At 40.8% G+C, this 27,225-nt stretch overlaps 1 protein-coding gene across 2 annotated transcripts in view; it reads left to right on the forward strand.

Moving 5' to 3' along the window:
* Positions 1–27,225, forward strand: part of lg9h8orf34 (linkage group 9 C8orf34 homolog) — a 69,732-nt gene that overhangs the window by 20,536 nt on the left and 21,971 nt on the right. For both annotated transcript variants that reach the window (XM_085287251.1, XM_085287252.1), the window contains 4 exons: positions 2,339–2,505; positions 19,600–19,735; positions 24,393–24,478; positions 24,577–24,650. In XM_085287251.1, the coding sequence (XP_085143377.1) occupies positions 2,339–2,505; positions 19,600–19,735; positions 24,393–24,478; positions 24,577–24,650 (463 nt within the window). The remainder of the gene's footprint in view (positions 1–2,338; positions 2,506–19,599; positions 19,736–24,392; positions 24,479–24,576; positions 24,651–27,225) is intronic.

The following is a 27,225-nucleotide window of genomic DNA, read 5'->3' on the forward strand; positions in this document are numbered from 1 at the left end:
CTTTTTCCATGCTCACCGCTCTCTAACCTCTCCAACGTTGTCTGCTCAACCTCCCAAAGAGCTGTCCTTCTGATATACTCATTTGTACTCCTGTCCATCCGAGACACTCCCAATGAAAATTTTAACATTTTCAACTAAGCTCTGCCAAAAAAATAAATTAAAACTTCTATCGGCAATCTGAAAGCACATATATTTTTATTTCTTCCTCATGCATTTGACCTTTTTCGTCTATGCAGTCCATCTTCCTCCTCTGACTTTTGCAAGTTTACTTGCTTTCACTTACAAGCTTTTGCTTCTGTCCCTCATTCCAGCCCACCTGTCATTTATGACCATAAGAGATAGTGACAGGTTGTGTCCATTCTCTGTATGATGGGCTGCAGTTTCCAGAGGGATAAGTGCAAAGTGCACTTGGGAAATCAAGAACGAACTGTGGCCAAAGTTTATTCAAGGAGTTCCGGTGGAGCGAGGCTTCCACATTTAACGTATAGCAGGAACACAAGTTTTTTTCTGTTAACAAAAATATAAAGACATTCGCTTCTATGGGTTCTGATTACTTATTGGTCACTCAGACAGGAAGAGAGAGTGCCGTAAAGCTGCATTTTTTGTCATATTTATTGTGTTTAATGTTTTGGCTCCTGTGGTGAAAAAGAATTGCTGACTCTGGGACAGCTACAGGGAGGCACAGTGGGCCTGAGATTTTCATATTAGATGTGGGCCCATTATACAACACATAAAAGTAATAACACTGTCTCCACACAAGCTAGCCGAGCAGCCTCTCTCTTTTTTTGTTTACTTCTATTTTTCACAATTATTACTTTCCTGCTTTGTTTGCTGTTCTCATCTTAGATTCTCGCCACAATGTTGGAAAGTTTAGCCTCAGGTTAAACCTGACTGTTTGCAATCACAGCGAAATGGTCCAACTTTTTTTTGTTTTTTTCTTCATCCAAAGACAAAAGCTGTAAAAAACACCCCATACCAACCACACTACTCGTATTAGCAGATACTATTAGCATAAATACCACACGGAGGGTATGAAGAAATATCTTTTGACCCTTTCACATTAGCTGTAAATAGAAGTCATTAAACTGAGATTAGCATCAAATTAATTCTCTTCCACCCCTATAATCCACGCCCTTGGCCACTGGGATATGAAAATTAATTTCGCCAATATAGAGGTAAGAGGAAGCCAGCCTTCAGTGTGGTATGTGTATCTCTTAACTGTAAAGGAAAATGAAGACGCTGTTGTGTGTGGGAACAGAAATATGAAGAAAAGCATTCTTTTTTTTTTCATATAGTTATTATTTTAATTGAATGCAGTCTCAGAACTGTGATCCTCTTTCCACAAATGTTGACGTATGGATGGCTTTATCGTGATTTCCATGGATAAATCCGTGGCAATCAGCGCGTAATGTTTATAAATTACCATGTGGGAAATGTTAGCGTACGCCTTTATGATAAAACAAATAGTGGAGGCTGAAGACAATGTTGAAATGTAAACAGAAGCCAGACGTGCTGGAACAAAGCAGTAATACTATTGGCTATTATATAAGAAGAAATAATATTAGAAATATAGTATTCAGATTTTATAAATATTTAACGATCCTTTAAAAAAAGATATATCTTTTCCATTCTTGAATATTTAAAAGATTCAAGCAGTAAGTAACTCGTTTGGATTTGATCATTGGCTCCCCCGTTGGGTAAAAACTGCAGGGGGTGCTTTCAACACCTACATGCTTATAAATCCTGAGCTTAGATTCCCTTTTCAACCTGACATCCTCTAAACGCCTAATGGTTTGTGGGTAGTGTTTAACTGTTGCTCACCTCAGAGCAATTATCTTGTCTTATCTACTTCCTGCTACCCAGGTACAGCAAGGTGCACTGCACCTACATGACACTTCATATAACTGTACTCTGTTTTGTCTGTGCCAGCCATGGAATGAATACCAAGTGCAATGATTGGTGAAACACCTTTTTAAGTATAGTCATGCATGTGCATAGCACTGGGGCAGATGCATTATTTTGTTTTTGCTAGGAAGCTCGAGTCTGCTTAGATACAACTCTAACAGATTAGGATGAGAGTATGTAATTACTGTCGGAACACTGTTATTATAAAACCCGTTATTTTTCTCCATGTGTTTCCCAGAAACTCAAAGCATATTATTGCAGAAGATAATAGCTTCAGATTCATGACCTATTCAACTTTAAAATGCTTTACAGAAGTGAGCAACAATGTAATTACTTGCTAATAAGTATTTAATTGTGATTCAGTTTGTATGAGGGTTGAAAAATATTACTTTATGCTATTTTTCTTGCTAAGACTTTTTTATTTCACCTTTAGCCTGAAGATGGAAGCGAAGAGCAAAGGGCTAAAGGAGCAGCAGCATCATCATAAGAAGCTTCTGGCTGCCATGCTGTCCCAGGACTCCTTTGATTCAGTCCACAGCCCCACCCCCTCTGTTGTGGAAGAGGAGATCGAGGACGAGGATGATGCCATGGAGCTTCTGGGTAATCTCACAGCCCGATACGACTTACATACAAAGTCACAAGTTACAAATCTGTGAAAAATTTGTTGTGTAATAGAGCAGAGTGAACGGTTTTCCGAGGCAGATGCAGTCCATTAGTTTTTCCAGTGTAAAACTACCATTGATCCTACTGCTGATTATGAGTCTGCATGTATGAGTGTTTTTATGTGATGCATTTGGCAAACCTCTGAACTGCGATTTCAGATAACACTAAAATGAAGTCTGCAGATGGAACTACACATTTTTCACTATATATTTTTTTAGGCTATGTGGAATAAAAAAATATGCATATTGTGTATTTTTGCACAACTGGAAGAAACACCTCGTAGCACAACTAAAAAAATACTTTACTTTGAAGGCTTATGGCATGTTCAGTTGATGTTGTGCCTCCTGCTTTTTTTTAGGTGGGAAAAAAGGGAAATTGGTTCTTTTACAGCACTACTATTACTGCAGCTGCTTTCTTTGGCCACCTGCATACAGTCAAATTCACTGTGTTCTGACACATTTTCTATGAGTTGTGGGGAAAAAATGTTGCTAAAAGTGGGAAGGTGGTTAATGGCAAACATGGATGGATTATCATGGCCATGAGCCCTGTACACAAATTTCCCACAAGCCACCTACCTACTCATGCAAAGAGCATGCACTACATCTGCCCTTCCTAAGCACACACAGTTTGGATGCACAATATCAAGGCATGTGTGTTACTTGGAATTTGTGTTTGGTGAATTAAAAATAATAAATGCCTGAACATCCATAATGTGAATGACCCGTTCCACCACATCCCAAAAGTGCTCCATTGGACTGAGATCTGGTGACTGTGGAGGCCTTTTGAGTACACTGAATTCAATGAGAATCTAAGTTGAGCCATTAAAAAAAGAGTTGGACATGGTCTGTAACAATACTCAGGTGGGCTTTGGCATTTAAGCGATGCTCAGCTGGTACTAAGGAGCCCAAATTGTGCCAAGAAAATATCCTCCATATCATTAAACCACAAGCAGCAGCCTGAAGTTCATCTAAGGCAGGATGGATCCATGCTTTCATCATCCTTTACAGCAGATTCTGACCCTACCATCTAAATGTTGCAGCAGAAATTGACTCTCATCAACCAGGCAATGGTTTTCTAATCTTCTATTTCCAGTTTAGCGAGTTTGTGTGGACTGTAACCTCAATTTGACCGAAGTGGCACCTAGTGTGGTCTCGGCTTTGTTGTAGCCTGTCTGGTTCATGGTTTCATGTGTTGTGCGTTCAGAGATGCTCTTTCACATGCCTTGGTTGTAAACCAAGTTATGGTTATTTGAGTTACTCTTGCCTTCCAGTCAGCTCAAAGCAGTCTTGCTATTCCCCTCTTACATCGTGCATCAACAAGACCCAGAGAACTGCTGTTCACTGGATAATTTCTCTTTTCTCTTATGGTTGCAGAGATTCTGTTGCCCTAAAGTTAACTAAAGATGTAAAAATGTACATTTTCTTCAACATGTAACAGGGTTGACTTGAACTGATGGAAAGCATTGTATATACGCACACCTGCAGAGGCATGCGTTGTGTATGCAGTGGAATTTGGTTTGATTTGCACTAAAGAGCACTTTAGTAGCTGTTAAAGGAATCTGCTCTTCCTGTTTGCACTGGAATGCCAGATGTTTTCAGCTAGCGAGTCTTGTTGTTCTCTCTGACAAGCGTAGAATCGCAAAGTGGCTCATATGATTTACTTCGCCTGTGTCAGGAGTGCATGTGTGTGTTTACGTTCCTCCACGCCAGTTCTGCCACCATGACTTGAGATGGATGAGTGTCAGTGGAAAGAACACCTGATGTAAAGTTTAATTCAGTGGAGGCTCTGAGAGCTTGTCATTCTGTACGTGCAGATGCAGGATGTAATGCCTCTTTCTAAACTGAATGTGTTGTCTGAATATTTTTTGTGGTGAAGCATTCCCTCTGCTACCGTCTGTCACTTGTTCCTCGCAGTTTGTCTGTGTGTTGTAGTAATGTTTATCTGCGTGGTGATTCTCTTGAGTAAAGTACCTTATGGTCACACTTGTAGATTTAAAGCATCACATACACCGTTTATGTCATTCAAATCTGAATCGCGACAGTTCTGTGTTACAGCTAATACTACAAAAAATTTTCATAGCTAACAAATGATTGTCAAGCAGTACTTCTTTGAGGAACGGCATCCTGCAGTGCAGTCTTTTTATTTCCTTGTGACAAACATGGTTTCTAGTAATAGTGCTTCAGTCTCTCTTCGGTCTCCTTAGAGCTGTTGCTCTGTGGTGACACACACATCTACGCAAGTCTGTGCTCTCCACGCTCCTGTCACAGCAGTGAGACACTTCTGCTTGTTAGCAGGATCCGTTCACAAGGGTCATTCAGAGGGTCTCATTTCTTTTTCACTGCGTGTCAGCGATTCCCGCGCGGTTACACAGACTGAAGCTGCGACATTTTAGGTGTTCGGTTTCAAAGCTGGGCATTTTATCAAATTAATTGCTCTTTTAATGTAATGTTTCGTCACGGCAACCGTGACGCTGTCGCCTCACTGCAGGAGGGTCCTGGGCTTGAATTGGCTTTTGTGAGTCTGCTAATATATAAAAGAAATCTTTAGAAAATATTATTTAAACACAAAGTTTTTCTTTTCTTTTGTGTTGCAAAAAATTTCCAATCAGCTGAACAACGTTGTCAGTATAGTTTTAATACCGTTTGCTTTTAATGATTATTAGATATTTAGAATCAAAATACTTGTCATATATGGTATCTTTCCTTCACTCAAAAACACTTTCTTTGCCCTCATAACATGACATGACATAATATTTGTTTTACTAAAATGCAACAGAAAAATAAAAATATTTGTCTGGTCCAGTAATTAATCAAGAAAAATATGCTTGATATAAACTGAACGATACCAACCAAGTAAATTTCTCATAGATATTACAGTATAATTATGTAACAAAATTAGATGGAAACTGTATATGTTTTAGGCATACTTGTTCCTTTTGTGTCTTTCTGAGTGTTTTCAGGCAATAGCTCCTATATTAAATGAGGCAGGACTCTGCATGCTCAGGTAGAAGCTTCAAAGGTGCGTAACAAAAGCACAAAATTAAGCTGCTTAATTTTGAATTAAGCAGCTTAATTTTGTGCCCAAATGTGACGGACTGGTTCTGATATAACACTTTTTTGCCCTATTTGAGCATTCAAGGTAATTTCTGCCACAGTGGTCATTTACCCATTCACATATATATGTTTTCTTTATTCTATGCGTACGTGTTTTTAACCTAACATCCACAAATTTGCAGTCTAATACAGGGGTGGCCAACTCCAGGCCTCGAGAGCAGGTGTCCTGCAGGTTTTAGATAACACCCTGGCTCAACAGACCTGAATCAAATGATTAGTTCATTACCAGCCTCTGGAGAACTTCAAGAAATGTTGAGGAGGTAATTCAGCCATTTAAATCAGCTCTGATGGATCAAGGACACATCTAAAACGTACAGGACACCGGCTCTCGAGGCCTGGAGTTGGCCACCCCTGGTCTAATAGATACATTAGGGGCAACTCAGGGTTCAGTATCTTGCTTAATCATACTCTACAGGAGTTTGGAATCAGACCACCGACCTCCCGAGTTGCAGACAACCCATTCTTCCTCGTGAGCTACATCTGGAGCACAGTGGAAAGTGAAAAGAAAATCTGAAAGAAAAACGCCCTCACATGGTAGCTGATCCTTCGTCTGGTGTATGACAGTCTTGTGCTAGAGAAAATGGGTCTTCTTGCAAAGTAATTATGAATGCAGTTTGGTTTGGGAACACCATTTTTAGAAGGCAGGGTTCAACAGACATGACCCAGGAGAGTAGTAATAAATATAACCAGAAAGCAGGATGCTGATGGTCTGTGATGACCCCTCACAGGCTCTGTGGCTTGACACTTTGGTCTATGGCAGTAATTCAAAGAAACGAATGCATTTCTGATCCTCTGTCGAGGCCTGGTCACGTAGCTCTCCAGAGACCGCCGCCTCTGAGTTGACTGCCTCACTACTGTAAAGTTGATTAAAGGTGATGCTAACACGTATCATGTGGTGCCTTGGTGGACTTTGTGAAACGAAGGACCCTCGTGAGGATTTTTTGGGCCTCAACTAGAAAGAAGGTCTTGGCAAAAACTCTGTAGCTATGACCAAACGCATGCCAGGATGACTGATGATCCTTGGCAGGGCTGGTGAGCTTGTGATAGTATATTGATCCCTAAAGGAGATATTCATCTTTTTTCCCTGCTGCTGTCCACAAGGGTAAAACATGTGGTCATCTGTTCAGAGCTGCTCCACAAGCCGATAGGGATTTGGAAACATGTTCAAGGACTTCACAGCTGAGAGGTGCTTGCTGTCAGATAAGTTGAATCGCTGGAATTAAGTGCTCTCTCAAATTTGATGACACAGCAAAAGCTGCTGTAACTTAACCTTGTACAGTAATGGGTTATTACATAAAATACCTTTGTTTTTGTTCATTTTTATAAACATGCAACATTATCTTCTCATTTCTCTTGATTCTGCTTCACCAAACAATAAGCTGTTGACTGGTGCGCAGTGTTAAAGGCCTCTCACATGCAGCAATGCAACTGCTTCAGGAATAGAAATTGTTGGGTGCTATGTGTTTAAGCATTAGGTCAGTCTGACCTCTAGTGGCTAAATGCTTGAATTACAGTTGCTGTGTCTAAAGTTTATTAAGAGCATTGTCCCAGATGAGTGCATTGATGAGTGCAAATGATTTGAATTTAGGTAACCTGACAGAAAATTGTCTATAGACTTTAATAACTTTTTAAACCTTTTTTGCACATTACCTTTATTTACCATGTGACGCTAATACATCCTATGTTAGGTCCACATGCACATCGGAGCCTCACCATGTTGTCAGGCAGATCGGCCATTGTTATCTCGCCTGGTAACTTGCAGTTTCTGCATACAAATGAAAGCAAATGTATAGATGAGAAATAAACACTTGTGATGTTGCTGGGAGCGATCGTGTTTAGTGTGTGCCAAAGTTTCTGGGGAATGAAGAGAGGGAGGTTCGGGGAACAATGTAAATGTAAAACATACTGCAGATTTTCCACTGGGAGGCAGGAAAGGAGCACTGCTTTGTCCTACTGTGGAACAAGTACAACTTCTGCAAGAGTGTGATAAAAATGGACTTAGAGGTTACAACAGTTAGTTGCAGTTGCAACTTCTCTGCATTTTTATAGTAGGAAAGAGGTTTTTGCAAACTGGATGTTTTTCTTTTCTTTTTTCTTTTTTTCCTCTAGTACCTGGATAAGGAGCTTATGAGAAAATAATAGGATCGCCTTGGAATGGCTTACAGTACTGCTAGCCAAGGTTTTCCCGTTGTAATACAATTATAAAAAACCAAATACGCGTGACTCGAGTTTGATTTGTTTTGTTCACATTGTTCCAAAAGGAGAAAATAAAATCAGCTTAGAGGTTGCAGTCTTGTTGATTCTCTGGTAGTTCTCAGGGATGACACTGTGTTTTCCCAGTTGTTTTCATTAGTTCTGCGCTTAATATTCACCACAGTCCAAACCATATTTAAAATGAATATGACTCACATGTTATTGTGTAACCATGGAAAATGTCAAAATTCTAGCTTTTGCTAGGCAGTGGAACCGCAGCAATATAGTGAACCCAAGCAAGAAACAAGCTGAGTTCAGTGTGTGGGGAGAAACACCCTGTTTTTTGGCCTTGCAGTGTTATTTTATGGTAAGTTAATGAGACGCGTTAGCCAGTTCCCCGCTGTAAGGTTACTGTTGTTGTCATCCCTGGTGGAAGTATTCCAATTCAGGGGGCAAGCTGATTGAATTCTCAAATTCCATTTTTATTAATATGTGCAGAGAATATGTTTGATTTACATGAACTCAGGCGATGAAAAACAAACTTTATTGTAGAAAAAAAAGGGAAAAAAACATTTTCAATAGGACGTATTGTGTATTTAACTCTGCAGCAACATAAAGTCTAAAATACTTTATACTTAAAAGACTGTAAGGGCCGTCTTGAGGGAAGATCGAGAATAACATCAACCTTTACCCCTATAATGAATAACCCTGCTTTCCCTCCGGGTTCTTTGGACCCCGGCTTTCAACGATGGTCTGATAAGAATATTAAGTCTCTTGGTGACCTTTTCTCGGGTGGTGAACTCATGTCGTTTGAACAACTTACCAACAGTTACGGCTTGCCTAGACAGGATTTCTTTCGTTTTTTGCAAATACGACACTATATCACTCACAATACAACCCTTGCTGAGCACCCTGAAGTATCTGATGTTGAGAGGGTTTTGTTTGGGCAACAGCTGATGGTGTCTCTGAGTTCATTTTACCATGTGCTTAATGCTTTGACTACCACTGATGCGCAGGGGATTAGAGGTGTGTGGGAGAGGGAACTGTCGGTAACCATAGATGAAGATAAGTGGGATACCGTTTGGTCTCTCGCAAAAAGGATTTCAATTTGTACTCGGACAAGAGCAATCCAATTTAAGATTTTACACAGATTACACGTATCCCCTCACCGCAGACACCTCTTCAGCCGTTCTCTTTCCCCTGTGTGTCTTAAGTGCAAAACTGATGTAGGGACTTTAACTCACTGTTTTTGGTCCTGTTACAAGCTTCAAGAATACTGGGCTGACATTACAGGTGAACTGGGGAAAATCTTCCACGTTGATATAGAGATGGACCCTTTGTCCCTGATTCTAGGTCTTCCAAGTGACCGCCTAAAAGCGGCGGCCAACAAAAGATTGTATAACACTCTAACATTTGCAGCCAGGAAAAATATCCTCTTACAATGGATCAACGATAGGACTCCCACTGTCTGTGGCTGGCGCAAAATAGTTTTTGAACTGATTCCTCTGGAATACCTCACACACGTTATACACCACAGTGTGGGTCAGTTCTATGGGATGTGGCACCCCTTTTTAGACTATATTGGACCGGACCTTTCCGCTATCTTATTCAAAGGACTACTACACACGTGATCACCACCCGGGCGCTGTAAGACTGACTCACCACCTCTTGTATGTTATATTTTTTGTATTTTGTATCTTGTATTATGCCTTATTTAAGAGCTGTTGTGTACGTTTTGTGTTTGTACTGTTTTGTTGTTCTGTGTCTACTGTCGAGACACTGTCGTGTTAAAGGAAAATCTGCAATAAAAACAATGATGAAAAAAAAAAAAAAAAGACTGTAAGGCTGTTTGGGCCAGAATGCATTTCACACACATACACACTTCCATTGTTGCAAAGGGTAACTGAGCCTCCAGTGTAAAAAAAATACTAATATATGACATATCATCAGACCACCCCTTCACGAGCCAGCAGACCCTTTCAGTATGTGAACCCGCTCTGGCGTGAATCCTGAAACGGGAGAGGAGAAGAGTAGCTTTACCTGCGCTCGCCGAGTTACAGCGACACTGAAGATTTGACGTTGACAAGATGAGCGCATGATAAAGCTCTGTCTGATCTTTGATACACATAGACTTAAGCGCAGACTGGTGGATGAGATACAATAGCTGTGTGTGGCTCTTTTGTTGGTGTTACAGCTTCCTTTCATGAAGTGCTGCCTGCAGTACAATAGCTCAGTGTTTTGTAGAAAATAAAATAGGTGTGGAAAAGTGAGCAATGTTTTTCATTATCTCGACTTTCTTCCTGAAATTTAAGGGCTGATAGCAGTTAGTTGAAACATGCACAGATTCAACAAGGTGCTGGAAATATTTTGGTTCATATTGACATGATAGCATACAGTTGTTGCCGATTTGTTGGCTACACATACAGGATGTGACTTTCCCATTCCACTACATCCCAGAGGTGACTGGATCTGACAGGATCTGGTGACCATGGAGGCGATTTGAGTACAGTGAACTCGTTGTCCTGTTTCTTTGAAGCACTTTGACATGATTTGAACTTTGTGACATGGTGTCTTATCCTGCTGAAATAAGCAGTTAGTCTGTGGTGTTTAACTGATGCACAGTCACTAATGAGTCAAATGTGTGCTACAATATCCCCAGCATCATTACACCACCACCACTAGCTTGAACCATCGACCGGCGGGATGGATCCATGCTTTCATGTTGTTTACACCAAATTCTGAATTTTGCAGCAGCACTCTCACTAAGCTAGACGACATCTTTCCACTCTTCTATTCTCCAATTTTGGTGAGCCTTGTGAGTCGTAGGAGTTGCACCCGGTGTGGGCCTCTGTAGCCCATCTGCTTCAACGTTTGACGTTTTGTCCTTTAAGAGATGCTCTTCTGCGTACATTTGTTTAATAAGTGACTTGAAGCAGCATTCTGAGTCACTTAAATCACCTTTAGCCCTCATTCTGATCTTCAGTTTAAACTTCAGCAGGTTGCCTTGACCCTGTCTACATGCCTAAATGTATTGAGTATATATTGATTACATTTTTGTGTCAAAAAGAAGGTGAACAGGGGTACATAATAAAATGGCCAGTGAATGAATGCTAGCATGGCCAGAGCAAGTTTTTTTTGTATGTTTTATCCTGGAAAAAACAAACCAGTTTTTATTTTATTTATTTTATTCTGGTAGTCTAAATTTGTACATTGTACATTGTATGTATGCAAAATTAACATTGGTGTGCATTAAAAAAAGTATTTTCTTTGTATAAGTACACTACTTTTAGTTACTTTCTATGATTTTTAAAGATCACCGTTAATATCATCCTACCTATGTTAATACAAGTTGCTGTACTAGAAGGACTGCTGTGTTGACTGAGGTCAGTTAAGATTTCCAGTTTCCTGATACCATCAGGAAAGACCTCCTGCAACGCACACCACATGCAGACACACTTTAATCACCGCCATTTGTTATGTTGATTGAAAATTTCAGGACCCCAAGAGGCAAGACGCACACACTGAAGTTAGCAATGATTAAAAGTAGCTTGTTGTGAATAGTCAGGTAATTGGAGTGGATGGATCTTTGAAGATGGAGCGTGCAGCCCTGAGGGGAAAACTGAGTTGTCAGGTGGGCAGACAGAGGACTGATGGCAGACGGAGAGCGAGCTGAGGCTGAATTCTCTTGTAGAAAACGACTTGTGAACTGGAACAGATATACAAGATGGGGATGAACTTATAAAAACAGTCATACACAATCACTGGCGAATAGTCCGGGACGAAGGTGTCGTGCATAAAACTCACAAACTGAAGGACAACAAGAGAGACTGTAAATAAACAGGAGACATAAAAAGTAAGAGAACAAAGAGGAAACAGAGAAAGAGGAGGAGGTACAGCCGGTTCATGATACCATTGCTTCCCTCATCTTTGCCCAAACAACTAAAGACACAACAGTTGCCCTGGACACGATGTAAACCAACAAAAACAAAGCTGTATCATCGCGGTGCTTCGAGAGGAGGAGGTAAATGAGATCATATATGTCAGTAGCATAAGCTGCTGAAACAGTAAATCTTTCGCTTGGACGCTTGAAAGGACTGTGCTCACCTCTGAAGGTTTTGCTGGCCTGATGGCGAAAAGAATGTCCCCATTAAAAGCGTAACTGCGCCCAATTTGATGCCTGTAAAAGTCTCCACAGTGCAGATGGATACGTTAATCGAGGGGCAAATTGCTGCGGTATTATGGTGGTATTACTGGAAGCAATTACCAATAGGCAAGTAGACTGTTGCGATTATGCTATAAATCTAGAGGTAGTCATTACGCAGAGCATAGCCTAATAACAGCCAGCGTACGTACCTCCTGTGTGCATAAGCGCCTTAGATGAGCAGATTATTCGAATGGAAACGAGCTGAACTGATACAGTGAAGCTGTATTGTGACTACTGTTGCTAGACGGGGCCAAAAGATGATAGATAGGTGCGCAAGTATGTAATCTGTAGAAAGCGTTGTTATCTAGACTGGCAGATAAAGCAGTTGTGTGAATAGATCCATTGTGTTAGTAGAGGCAACCGGCTAAACACGCCAGCGTTTTCTGGCTCGTGCTGAGAAGAAGTTTACCTGATAGAGTTATAGACTTGATGACACTGTGCAGTAATTATTAGTGTTAATATTTTAATGACTGAATACAACTGTGTCTGTGCATTTCTTGGTGAAGTTATTTAAAACTATGTTGCTGTATCTATGGAGTTATCAAAAACAAGCAGTGATCTCCAAAAGGAGCTTTCAGCTCAAATGAATGTATTGCTTGTATGGTGCTACCTACCACATTATTCCATCACTCATCTTTGATATTTTAATAGCTGTTTCTCAGTAATTTCTCCTATTTGCTTCTTGCCTAGGCACACTTCTCTCTGAGTGATTAACGTCATTGTTTTGAGCTGTAGATGGCAACCTTGCTCTTGGCAGACAGATGTTTCCATGTATTTTTATTATGTAGTACATGTGAAATGCTTTCTTGACGATCAAGTCCTGTTAATTTTGAAATATGTGTAATAAAACACCAATAAAGAGTCTTTATCCCAGTATAATGACTGGGATCGTAATCCATCAATACATCAAGCTTGGCCGTGTCTACGCTGACGTCCTAATCTCGGCGATATTTGCGGTTAGAAAGCGAGTTAAAAGGAGGTTTGCACCAGGTCTGTGATGAGACTTTCCACAGGCCTCACTGAGCTGTGATGTTACCCCGCTCATGTGTGTCCCCCATCTGATTCTGATCAGGGTTTTTACTGCTGCGCTCTGAGCTGCGAGGGCTTGGAGCCTAACAGGCGTATTTTTAGGCCAGGAGAGGAGGGGGTCGTGGGGGAGAGGGTGCTATTGAAAGCTGAGACATAATTATAAAATGTAAGATGGAATATTGTTTTTATTACAAAGCCAAACAAATGTGTCTTTGTCGCGAATCACATCAAAGGTGTCCGTGTGACGACTAACCACTGAGTGGAGGCATGGTGCTTGAGGTTTAATGAAACACAAATGCTGGCTGTGTGTGTGTGTGTGTGTGTGTGTGTGTGTGTGTGTGTGTGTGTGTGTGGCCAGCAAAAGTGTGGGGTCTGCAAGTGTCACAGTATGTGTTGCCGTGCGCCTTTTTTATCTGTAAGTTTGAGTATGTTGCTCACACATGTGCGTCCCCGTCTGTGAGTAAGCGCAGCTTTTCAACTGCGCACCGTAAGGAGCGAGGCATGTGTCACATAGACTATTAATTAGAGCCCAGTGTTTTGTGGTTACCTGTCACCACTGCTCATGAAAGAATGGAAAATTCAATTATTTCACATCGATGAGACCCAATAATTCACAGCACTTGATGAAACGCCATGGATTCTATGTGGGAGATGGAGCGTGTGTGTGCCTTCCCTCCATGTGTGAGGTTGAGCTGATTCCACCCATTACATCTGTCAGCGCATCATCTGAGAAGGTGTATATTATGTTATTTGTGAAGCTAGTGTGCTAATTATGACTTCAGCTCTTTTTTTAGCCTAGGAAGAGTAGGAAAGAGACAGCCAGTCCGTCGCTATCCAAACAACATGAAATTACATGGAAACTTAGAGATAGACAAGTTCTCTTTATCTGCGTGCTTTGCTCGTCTCCTTTCCTTCCCTACTGTAGCGCAAGTGAGTGATTGCGGCACGGAATTCCTGAGCGCTTGGGCCTTTTGTTGGGATTGCATCGCTTGAATAGTTTCCGTTCCTCTCCCACCATACTCCACCCCAGTGTAGATCCATTTTATTTATCTGCCGTGTCATCGTCAGACGAGGGGGGAGAGCACGCATGGCTGCCCTGGTGCCTGGGGAGTGAAAATGTGACAGGGCTGACAAACAGGCGAGTGTGGACAGACGTTTGTTGTGTCTAGACTGAGGCCCATGAGGCTGTCCTGGTCTTTGGGTAAACTAGTCTCACAGGAGGCACATTGTAAACTTATCATAGTGTTATTGTGCGGGATACATGCTGGGCTCTGCTGTGAACGTGGGGAGTACCCATGTCTTTTACACAACACAAGAAAATAACATTTACACACACATAATGTACTATTCTTTTGATCTTCAGCTTGAAGTTGGGTATTAACTTAAGAAAAGTTAAAGAAGTATAGCTTGTGTGATGTGTAATAATCATAGACTGTATGTCAAAGATGGACACAACCACTATGATGTCACCAGTTGAGTAATTTGTTACACTAATTGTTACGTTGAACTGAAACACATTGTCACATAATTACCAGTTAGCAATATAAACTTACAGGTCCACACACTAATAGAAATCCCTAATTGTAATGAAGACACAGATGGGATGTTTTAGTTTTTATGTATGAACACAAAACTGACAGCACAAAGCAAATCCTTGGCTAGCTTCTTGTTAGACTGCTGTCTGTGCAGACAGACAGTTTTGTTAGCAGTATAATGCAGTTGTTTCACCATCATGATCTTGTCCTTCTGTGCAATAAAAATAAAAGTAAAAAATAAATAAAAATAAAAGTAATATCTGTCTGTGGTGGAATGTCTCCATTCCTCAAAAGCTATAGATCACTCCACCATTTTCCTCCTCCCAGCACAAAAACTGAAATCAGTAATGAAAGTCTACAGGAAGAAAAAAGAACCTTAATCTAATGTAATGCAAGTAATGAAATACTTGTAATGTACTTTCTGAATTTAGTACAGTAACGCATTACATTGTTATTTTAAAAATTCAATTGTTATTTTGTCATTTAAAACAAAACTTGTTGACCTTATTTTGGTTTAAAATGCTAAGTTATCAGCTAACGCTAGCAAGCTAGGTTAGCAAGCTGCATCCATAGACTGAAGGGGTGTGGTGCACAGACATGGAAACAGGATAATTAGCGCTAATTAACAGTCTAATGAAGTACTATAATTCCAACATGTTGGGCATGCTGTAATGCACAGCAAGCATATTATTTTTCAGATAATTGCATTAAAAATGCTCCAGAAGGTGCCAACAAAACAAACACAGCTGCGAGTCCTCTGTTCAGTTACTCTAATTAGCGGAGGTGAAGCCTACCCATATGGAAAAGATATATATAAATCTTATAAAGTTTGTATCTGTCTTGTGTGAAACTTGTATGAAAAGCATACAAGAGTGAAAACAGATATAAGATCCCTTGAAAAATTATGTAATGAAACTTGTATGTTTTGGATACTTACTAAAACAATGTATGGAAGTAATGAGAAAGTGGCCACTTTCATGAGTAAATCATGTAAGCCTTATATGATTTACTCATGAAAGTGGCCACTTTCATGAGTAATCACATATAAGTTTTTACTATTTCTTTTCCATATGGGTAGCAAAGGGTTACTGGTGCTTTTCTGCTTGGAGTTTGCATGTTCTTTGTGTGCCTGTTAGGGCTTCTACCACATACTCCAGCTTCCTCCCAGAGTCCTAAGACATGTATGGTGTTAGTTTAAATGATTCAATATTGGTCGTGCAGTAGATGTGAGTGTGAGAGCGAATACAATAGACTGGCAGCCTGTCCAGAGTGTACCCCTCCTCTCATCCTAAGACAGCTGGGAAAGGATCCAGCTTCTTTGCATAATTGCTTTAGAAGATAGATGGATGGATGCGTCTTTAAAAAAGTCACCCATTGTATGAGTGTTGTAAACAATTAAATCATTTGTAGACGATAAAGTAAATTTTCTATTCTGGCTGTAAAAATGTTACAGCCTCATGTGGCCATTAGAGGAACTGCAGTTTTTGGCACTTTTGTTGGCTTGATGATAATTCATTCAGTGTCACTTGAATTTCTGTGTTAACAGTATAGGTGGTATATGTAACACTTTTTTTTTATTTGTGTGTAGAACAGCTGTTACCGTTAAATACAACTTTAAATGTTTTCATATATATTGTTTCCAGACATATGCTATTTTTTTTTGTCCCAACACAAAAAGTCCTTTTGCAAATTAAATATTAATTGGTGTCATACTCTATGAGTTTGCGTGCGGGATGACAAAAATCAAATTTTCCTGACTAATAAACAGTTTCTGCTGTCATATTCAGACCTCAAGCCCAGCTTATAAAAGGACTCATATATAATGTTAACACCCAAACCTTATCCCACGGGATACAAATTCATCATTTTAGCGCTCCATGCACAGGCCTTCCTCAGAGATAGGATGGTGTCAACACAGAAATCTGTCACTTCTCTCCACGGAAAGTTGGATTCAGCGTGAGGGCCGACATGGATGCAGTTCAGACTGCTGTTGCACAGATGAAAGGAAACACCCTCCTTCAAAGCCTGTTCCTGGCAAGACAAAACTTTAACTCACGAAAGAACTGTTTGTTTTCTAAAAGCCATCTTTGTCATTTATGCAGTTTATTTCTGAGAGCTAATAAGGACACCAAAATGCGCACCCATAGAACAGCTACAGTCGGGGCAGCTAGCGGCAGGTCTTCACGCTGATTCAGTTTTGTAGTAGGTCAGCAATTTTTGCTGCTTCACTTTCATGCACGCACATGCTCATAAACTCAATTTTTAAAAAAACTCTTTACTTTCCATTTGCAGTTCTTGATATTGTCTGCATATGCTAGTTTCCTGTGCTTTTGGCAGGTCAAGTTCAGGTTTGGTGACTCATTTCAGAATGTTTGAGCTTCTCTTGCATTTCATTTAGCCGCAGTTTAATCAGTTTTTTTTGTGTGTAAGATGCAGACAAAAATTTCGTTTATCTCAGTAACCACTAAGTGCCTGAGATTGGAGTCCTCTTTCTTCAGGCAGAGGTCTCGCTTCCTTACTGTGTCATGTTATTTTGACCAGAAGGAAACAAGTTGAAAAGACAAAATGGGAGTTGAAGTGACAAGCAGCTGTGCATACCGAGGTCATGTTCATTTTTCAGGGTCAGAACTGGTCCCTGTTATTCTTTTAGTGTTTCATGAAAGCTGCAGTCTCACAAGTGAATATTTCCAAGTGTCAGCTAATGATTTGTACCACAGGCTGTGACCCAAAGAAAATCCGGCATGCCATGTTAGTCAGTTGCCGAAAGAACGGATGGAAGTGTGAATGGATGAAGAGAAAATAGGAAAAGAGTGAAGACCCAAAACAGAGCAGTTCCCACGACCAGAAAATTGCTCAAATTGCTGGTGGCTCCCTTTGTCCCCACCCCTCCAATGCATTCCATGATGAATGGGACATTTAATATTGCGCTGCTTAAGGGTATCGCTGGAGTGTATCCTATCTGTCCTTCACTAAACACTAAAACAGCCCTTTTTCTCTGGCAGTGTGGAATTGAGCAACATATTATCAAATGTAGAAGAAAACCAAAAAACTTTGCAAAAGATTTTAACATAATTTTAGACAAGGGTTTTACTGACAAGGTAACTTTAAAATTGCTTTGTTTCTTTGATGCTGGGACATATTTTCAACACATTCTGTGCCACGACCAACACATAAGTTCTGCTTCTTAAGAGAATGTGGTTGTGTATTTTACATATTTCTGAAACCATGAAAACATTTACTTTTTATGACGGCAAACAAGTGGGAATAAACAAACCAATAAAAGAGAAGAGAGCTCATAAAGGCTACTGGTTATACAGTTAGACAGTCAAAGCTGGCATGTGCAGAGGAGGGATAGTGGACAAAGTGGACAAAGGATGCTAAATGTGGAGCTGCCAGACAGGAGAAGAGGAAAATCTCAAAGGAAACTCATGGATGTAATGAAGGAGGAGATGCAGAGGGATAGGTTGAGGTGGAGGCAGTTGATCTGTGTGATTTCAGTAGCGTTTCTGTGGATATAAATATGTATTTTTGTGTGCTAAAGAAATGCTTTGTTTTAACCAGCTCTTAACAGGACTAACTATGGCCACTGAGGCTGTAACAATGTAGTGCTGTGGCACGCTAATACATGCATTGTTGGCTAATATCAGAGTGCAATGATTTCACACAAAGGGGAGAAGAGACAGATGAGATTTTCTGGCTTTGTGCCGCGCTGATGGATGGAGCGAGAGAGTTCTCATGAGCAAGTGTCATCCAATCTAATCCAGGTGATTAGTCATGCATTCTCCTCTTTCAAGGTGTGAGGCCCATTATTTCTCCCCCCCCCCCCCTCTCAACCAGGGGCCAGGTAATGTAATCGCAAAATGAAAAGTATCACTGTTGGTTTCAAGTAACTAGACACACAGATACGCAGACAGTCAGGCACGTACTGTGCTACGTGTATACGAGCAGAAACAATGGCAGCGAGAAGCTCGAGTACACTGTCTGGCCTGAAGGTGACCTCCGCCCCCTCACCCCAATTGGCAAAGCTCAGATATTCATCTGGGCTGAGAAAAATGGGAGAAATATTGTTATGGTGACCGTTCAAAATGTTGATTTAAACATTTAAAAAACTTGAACAGCACATTTCAGAGAGGAAGACGCCAAAACACCCGCACGCTATTCGTTCTCACGGAAAGGACCGTGACACGGAAAATACTGCAGTATGTTTTATCTCTTGGGGATGCACTCAAAACCAAAATGGACTGGCTGATTCAGACTCTCCCCTTTGATACTAGAATTGTATTAATGGACAGTTTAAAGTCTGTAACTATTCAACATCACCACTGTTTTTTTTCATAAATCATGTTACTGGTGTGATTTATTCCTCTGTGGTGTTTGTCCTCTGTCTATTAAAGACATTTGTAGTGCGCTCTGTGTCTTATATACTTCTTTAGAGACAGAGGGGAGAAAGTCTATGTGTGTGTGTGCTCTGCAACTGTTTGCTCTTCAGGACACAGTAAGAGATCAGACAAAACCCAGTTTTCCACCTCTCCATCACCCTTTCCTTCCATCTTACCACTCGTTTTTTCTCCATATTGTTCTTTGTTCAGTTCAGCTTGTTAACTTTCCTGTTTCTGTGCAGGAATAATGCGGTCCTGTCATCACCTTGTTAAAATCATTCCTCATAACAAAGTGTTATTCATGTGAACTTTATGATTCTGCACTTTTTTGTGGATCCATGCCTATGGAGTGTGTGTGAAGCAGCACAGCAGCAGGGCTAAGCCGAGTGTCTATTTACTGTGATGTGCTTGCTTGCTCGTTTGGCTCTTAGCAGACTGTCATCACAGGGGATCGTTAGTGGAGGGAGATACCAAAGTATGATTAATAACTGTCCTTTCTGTCTCTTGTTTTCACTCCATTTTCTTTGCTTTCCTTTCCCTGTTGCTGTTTCTCTGTGTTACTCCCTCTCTGCTCCCAGAGGACCTGGATGACCTGCGGATGGAGGGTGTGACAGGGCTGGTTCTATCCGGCAGTAAGTTCAGCCAAGGACGCAGCTCCTATCAGCCTGAACCACAGGCCAAAGTTACACTCAACATCTGCTCTAGGTGTGCCAGGTAAATGTTTCTACCTTCTCTTTTCTGGCACAGTGGACGGAGAATATACGCACAGTTCTGCCCCAAGACCAAATCAAACTGGTTCTCCTTAGAACTGAAAGAAAAAGCGAGGCTCAAGGGCACAACTGAGCAAAAGAACAACACAATCATTATAATACATCAGAATAGTTAGTTTAAAAAACAGACATTTCATTTTTTTCAGCTTGCAACTTCATTTAATAGAACCAAAAAAGCCAGACTGTAGGGGTTGGTGAAAGGAGTAGTATACACCTCTGCATGAAGTCACGTGTTTTTGGAAATTTTTTTCATGGATTAACCTTTTCTTAGAAAAAGAATAGGCTGATGAATTTTACAATGATAGATTATTTATGACTAATGATAAATGATAGGATTGATACTTTGTTTCTATCCTCTAAGTTCAGTACATAGCCTGCTGAATGTGTAAAATAATTGCCTTGGATGAAAGAAATATACCTCAAACATGAACTATGGAAAAAAAACTTCATCTCATAAATCATGACACACTGCTCTCCCGTACATAAGGTGCGGCATTGGTATTGGTACGACATGGTCCTGGGTCTGTGTTTGTGTTGCTGGTTAATTAATATTCTTTGATTTAGTGTTATTCATGGTTCAGTTTCCTTGCTTTTCCATTTGTATTTCTAGTTCTCTTAGTTATTTTCTGCTTTGGTTATATTTATACATTCTAGTTTTTAGGGTTTTGTTACTGTGTCTCACACCTAAACATCCTTGTCTTTATGTTTCTCCTGTGTCTGTTTTGTGTGCTCTCTTTCTGTCTCCCCAGTCGGTCATGTTCCCATGTCTGTCTTCCCTGGTTCCACTGTCTAGTCCGTGTCTTAGTGCATGTTTCATGTTTCATGTTTTATTTTGATAGTCCCTTGTCCAGGGTTCAGCGTGTTCAGTTTTGCGTGTCTTTGCGTCTGATTAGTTCAGGCTGTGTTTCCTTCCTGTTTCCCACCGTCTCGTTATCCACTGTGTATTTAGTCCTCTGTCTTCCTCTGCCTGTTGTTGAATTGTTTGTTCAGCCACCCTGCTCATCTTCCCCCATGTTTACAAGTCTCAGGTTTTTCATGTCTCAGGTTTCAGGTCTTCATGTGCCATGCACTTAGTATTTAGTTGTTTTCCCAGTTTAGGTTTTTGTTGGTTTACTCTTTGTCTCCCTTTTGCTTTTTGTTTGCCTTTCATAGAGCCGTAAATAAAGGCTCGCTTTTAGTTCCTGTCCGTCTCCAGAGTCTGCCTTTGGATCCACTCTCTCTCCACTCCTCGTCTGTCTCTAGTGTTATTTACAACATTTTTTGAGTTTTGTAATAATATAAAACAGCTTTCCTTAAGAAAGTATAACCAGTTGAGAAGACTTGTTCTTTCTAGTAGTTAGGTAAATAGATTAATGCTGTTGCGATAACTGCTTATCTTAGCTTAAAGACTGGAGGCAGTAAATAGGTGACAAATAGCTGTTTTTCCAGGATTATGTTAAATTATTGCTCAGCTCTTAACCCCACGCAAAGCCACACTTACTGTTTTTTTCACTAGATAATCTCCTCATCAAAGTCTCAGCAAGAACTGAAACAAATTCATCTCCCAACTGAAATGCTAAACAATTTCTGTAAATTTTCCTCTACAGTTCATTTGTCAAAACTATACCGTAGCGCCTGCTGCATCCATTTTTTTCTTTCAAACATCCAACACTTCTTTCTTATCCTTTTCTTACCCTCCATTTCCTGTCTCTGCATTTGTATCAGAGGTAGCAGAGAATAATATCATATCTGAAGTCCATTCCAGTGTTGCTTGTTTTCACAAATCAGCTCTAGCGAGGATAATTGTCTCCATTATCACCCTCTCTCTTGTTATCACAGTTTTTCTCCTCAGACACATTTCCTGTTTCCCTCAGATTCACATCGTCAGTCTGGTGCTCAGATTTCTGAGTTTTGGGTGTGATACCGTAGGCAGGTGTGGGCAAAACTCTTCCTTGATGCCAGTCAAAGATAAACGGTATCTTCTTGATGAGACGCCAGGCACAAATCTGCCTGCACAGCCTCCACTGGTTGGGGTCTGGAATTTGTTTGTTTCAAACTCTTCTTTCATTCATGCAGCTTATCAATTTCGTTCCACACGCAGGCTGCGGGTTGTTGTCAAAGGTTTGTGCAGGAGGATGAAGGCTATCGCTGGATTTTTGTTGGCAGTTTATCGACTTGATGGTTTTAAGCGAGTTGTTTATACCTTTTGTCCCATGGTGGAATTAGTGGCAAAGCAAAGCAGCATCTGTATCTGGAGTCATTTTTGGCTCTTGTGAAGGTTTTTTTTTGTTACTGAAATGTCAAACATCTGTTCCCTTTCTCTGTCTTCCTTTATCCTTTCGGCTGAGGCCAAATTCTTGTTTTGTCCTCTTTAACCTGACCACCGAATCTTTCCCAAGTTTTATTGGCAAAGGAGCTGTGGTCTTTCAAAGTCAGTTTTGGGTAGTCTAAGGGCCATAAACAGATCAGTAAGCTGGAAAAGTGCTGCACGCATGGCTTGCCCTTTGTGCTGTTTTGAGAAGACAGATTTCTCAAATTAGGGTTGTGCAGAAGTTCATACGTGCACAGACTCAGGTATTCATGGATGCACACATAAGGCAGCCTGGACACAGGTTTCAAACTGTCTACTTTTACCTTGATGAGATTCGCTGAAGCTTTAAAATTGTTCTTCAGAAAACTAACACGTGCATCTGTCCTTCAGCATCAGTGAGACTTGTAGAGATGTGAGAGATGTGACCTTGCAGTACTGCTCATGTTAGTTCATTTTAATATTGACATGACTGAGGGGAATCTTTGCAATATTTTATAACTCACACAAAGATACCAGAGGCTTGCTTGGCTCAGCAGGGAACTGTGAACACTGGCCCAAGCTGGATAAGCATTCCTCACATACCCGTCATCCCTCAGTCAGACACATTCGAATCCAGCTTCCCTTGTGTTTTTTTTACAGGTCAGTGAGGTCTATCAGTCTGCGCAAATGAGACCGAACCACTTGGCTCTACCATGCACTACCCCAAACCAGGAAATAGTGACACCTAATTTCACACCCACAGTGTGAAGGCGATAACTCCGTTCCCATTTGGGCACCATAATAAGAACAAAATGTCAACTTTGCATTGCAGGATCGCTTTTCTCTTTGAACTCACTGACCCCGTATTGAAACCGATCCCTGACTTCTAAGACACCTTCCCTTGCCAACGTCCTTTTCCGTCCCTTCTGTCCAGACACTGGCCACACCACCAAATGCTCCAGTCAGCCAGTGTGCCTCTTAACCAGCAGTGGCAGGTCTGAAAACATGCAGCTTCCAGTGGCTCTCTGCTGGTTGGTTGAAGTGCAAAATGCTGTGTGGCCTGTGTGTTGTGGCCACGTTTCTGCCTTTTGGGCTATAACTGTGGTCACACCAACATTTCATCCACCTCCCTTATTGGCCTGATCAGTTCATTTAAAGAGCATGTACTCCCGCCACAAAATCTCCTGTGTGCAAACGCATCCCAGATCTTAGGCCTGCTCTGAAGTAGCTGGCAGTGCGGTTTTAAGGAAATGGATAGATTTCCACAAACTTCTTTTGGACTTGTCGTTCTCATTAAATTAATTGCTTTCATATCAGGAATGCACTAGGGGAATTGTAGTCAAGACTTGCGGCTATGAGTAGCTTTTGTTCAGAGAATGGGAAGGCCTTTTGATAGTCATCTTGGGTACTTTTAATGGTCTTATAAAGACCATTAAAGAGGGGGGGAGACAAGGAGAGGGATGTCTAAAGAAGGAAAGAAATAGAATCCACTTTAAGAAGTTGCGCTGTGCCTTTAGTCTCGATGTAGAGGTAGAAACAAGGAGGCCCTGCAGCTGGGAATGCAGCTGTGCCATAAAGGCATAGGGATTGCTTTCCTTTCTCTTCTGCTAATGGTTGCTCTCATGACATGGAAACAGCATGAGGTATAAAGAATTTGATGCCAACGTGGTGCGTGCACAAATTTGACATATGATGTGATTTACAGTTACAGCTATAGTGAGTGTATAGAGCAATTTAGAAGAGCATAAATGCATTTAAATAGCATTTTTCTCTTCTTGCTGAAAGGTGAAACGAGAAAAGGCTGTTTGTCTTTCATTTGCAGTTTACTTCACTATCTCTGGGCAGCCCAAATCTTTTGCTACCTTAAGACAGCCAAATCTGTCAGACCCACTTCCCTTTCAGTCCACGGTGTTATCTTAAAAAAAAAGCAATAGGGGCTTGGAACACATTCTGATAAAAAACAGTAACTGAATGATGTCAGGGAAAAATAGTAGCTGCGTGCGGGTTTTTATTTTTTCTTCTTCATCTTCAGTTTTATGTTTTTATAAGCATAGGGATAGTGGAGGTGCTGCTGCCTGTGTACACATTGTCTATTCGTGCATTACTGTCGTTTCTTCATTATTATTCATATTTAATTTCAGCAAAAACAAAAAAGTTTGAGGCCTGAAACCGACCTCCGTGCCGATCCAGATTTCGCCGAACGTTTCGCTAAACATTTCCTCATTGTATCATCACCTCAGACTGATTGAGGCTGGCTTGTTTTTTTGTTATCTGACTTTCAATGTCCAAACATGCGCTGCAGTGCAAGTTTATGTTGTGTGTTGTTTTCCAGGTTGCAGGGAGACACACTATCAGACAGCAGATCAGAAGAGGAGCATAGGCCACACATATCTGAACAAGCTGTACCTGATATATCTTGTAAGTTGCAGTTCATACTTAATATATAAAATCTTTATGCCGTTTCATTCTGCTTTATCCTTCCTTTTTCCCTCGTTTGTGCGTATCGTCTGGAGCAGCTCCTTTGCCCGGGTTGGACACAGTGGCGGGACGACTCCAGGAATGCGACACCTTATCTCAGATGTCAGGCTCTGTAAGTGTCCTCCCTACATCCATCACCAAACAATTAAGATCGCTTTACAACCATCAATTACCTCGTCGCTCTCTCCTCCTCGACTGCTATTGTCTCAAAACCACCTCGAGCCCCTCGTTAACAGAACAAGGCCCGAGTAAAAGTGATCCATCTTCATGTGGGGATTTCAGCTTACACAACAGCTGATAGCGCTAAACAGCCCCAATTAAAACTCTCCCTGCATCACTTTGCTTGCCTTTCACAGCTCTTGTGTGCAGTTTGAAAGGAATACACGAAAAGAATATCGAGCGACGTAACAGCCGCAGGAGATTTAGATGGGTTTGATAATGGATCTAAATATTTCTGGGTTACAGTAGGTACACAAAGGTTTGTTGAATAGCAAAGTGGCGTGATAAACCTCAGACGCTTCAGGGAAGAAATCTATAGTGGCCTTACGTGGCGCACACCAGACTCAGTCAAAGGCACATGCTGTTAATAAAGCATTCAGCTAAGACGCCGGTACCTTTGTATAATTACCTCTCCGAAAAGCCAATACCTTTTTTTTTTTAAATATAATTGCCCAATCTAAGTGTTAGACAAGGCTTTTTACTGCTTTTTTTTAAGAACGAAAGGAGCCAATGCAGTGCTCCGTGTGTGGAGCAGATGCAGAGAGGCTCCAGACTAACTGGGAGCAGACCTTTAGAAACTGAAGGACTAAAGTAGTCGGAGCTCTGACGGATTTAGCCAAATACAATAGCCTCCATCCTGAAACTGTAGACATTTGGACCTTAACATGCCAGTCACACTAATTCCCAGCATTTTACAAGTGTTTTCTTTGACACAACGCACAGAAGGATTTAGAACCGAAAAGCTGAGGCTTGACCGCAACCAACACAGAGTAACAGAGTTTTAATAAATCTGGAAGAGTTAAGTCGATCAATTTAGCCTGTGCCTTTTATTTCTCCTTTCCAATGACCTTCACATCCACATTTAAGCACTAGTTTGTAGCTGTGCGCAACAAGGGATTAGACACTCCATCCTGCCGCTACACCGCAATCTTCACAGGTTAAGCCTTGTCTGGCAACTTAGAGAACAGTGCGCTAATAGGTCCCATATGGACTCTGCAAGTGCAAATATCTCCTGTAACCTATAGTGCTGCAAGTAACCGTGCTTGTTTTGTGCTTAATTGCTTATATTTGGCCCTCTTCGAAAGGCAAATGCAATTTGTAATAGCTTGTAAGTTCAGCTAGTCGTCCAGGGGCTTGTGGAGTAAAATGACTAAGCAGTGTGGAAATTTTTTTTTTCTTTTATGGTTTATTCAGCGGGAGGTGGGGGTAGGAGTACAAATAACTCGAATAAAGTAATGAATGAAAGTGTAATGAAATCTTATGTCTTCGCACAGAGTAAAGACATAAGATTTCATTACGCTGGTAGAAAAGTGTCTTGGTGCTTCCTCTCTTGTCGCAGTGGTCATTGCATTTTTCTTTACTTTTTTTTTGCGACTTTTAAAAGTTTGAAGTCATATTTTATTATTAGCATTTACAACTGTCCATAAATAAAGTAGAGCCCTGTATTGTAGACAAGCCCTGGTTTGGGCAGTAAATGCCCTGGAGATGTTGGAAAGTAAACACTCTTAACGGTTATCATTATTAGTCTCCTACCTCTGCCAGCTCCCTTTAGGTGATAATTGCCCCATAAAGACAAATTCTTTCCTAAAGCAATAGCCAGGTGTAAATTCCCCCCAAAATTCTCCCACTTTCCTTTGTAACTCTTAAGTGATATGTGTTAATCAGATTTGCTCTGAGTGGTATGGGTGTTACCATCGTAAAATATGCCAAGGGAAACTGCTCACTTGTATGCTGGAAATAAGATAATTAGTGTGATGCAGTGCTGTGTGTGTGAGAGATGCGAAGCAGAACCGTTATGAGGGTTTATTTCTGTTTCCGAAGGAATCTTGGCTGTATGGCTTTTTATATTTGGCAACAGTCTGCTCCCCACACCTCCACAGACACGCATGTATGGTTGTCATCTGAGCAAATCGCACAGCGTAGCCACACAAGGCAAGTGCTGGTGTAATCTGCCAAAAGCTTTGTTTTGGATTTACAGGATTTTTTGTTTTTCTTTATTTGCCTGTGCACTAAAATGATTTTCGCTTACAATGATGGAGAGATTTCTGTTAGGGAATTTCTTGTAATAGATCCATCTATCTATTTTTCCTCCATTTTCCCAGTGTAGAGTCATGGGAGATGCTGAAACCTCGCCCAACATCATAGGACAAGAAGCAGTGTACATCCTGGAGAGTCTGTTGCAGGCTAACACGTTGAAGCACTTTCACATCTTTAACATTTTCTTTTTTAAAGTTTTGGGAAATGAACTCCAAGATGTCACACATACAAAAACCAATCTTTTGTGTTATGGCACACTGATTCTAAGGCTTCAGCTAAATTTTGAAGTACAGTGCAGTAAAAATATATTTTTTCCCGCAGACTCTTGTAAAGACTCATCTCATATGCACTTCTATTGACACTCGTTGTTTTTCTCTGATTTAAGAACAGGCAGTGTGTCATAAAGTCGGTCTTTGGAGCACTTGAGTAAA

Source organism: Mchenga conophoros, linkage group LG9 (assembly GCF_057382185.1).
Source record: "Mchenga conophoros isolate Kocher_MC1m ecotype Shallow Benthic linkage group LG9, M_conophoros_male_GT1.1, whole genome shotgun sequence".
Taxonomy (NCBI): Eukaryota; Metazoa; Chordata; class Actinopteri; order Cichliformes; family Cichlidae; genus Mchenga; species Mchenga conophoros.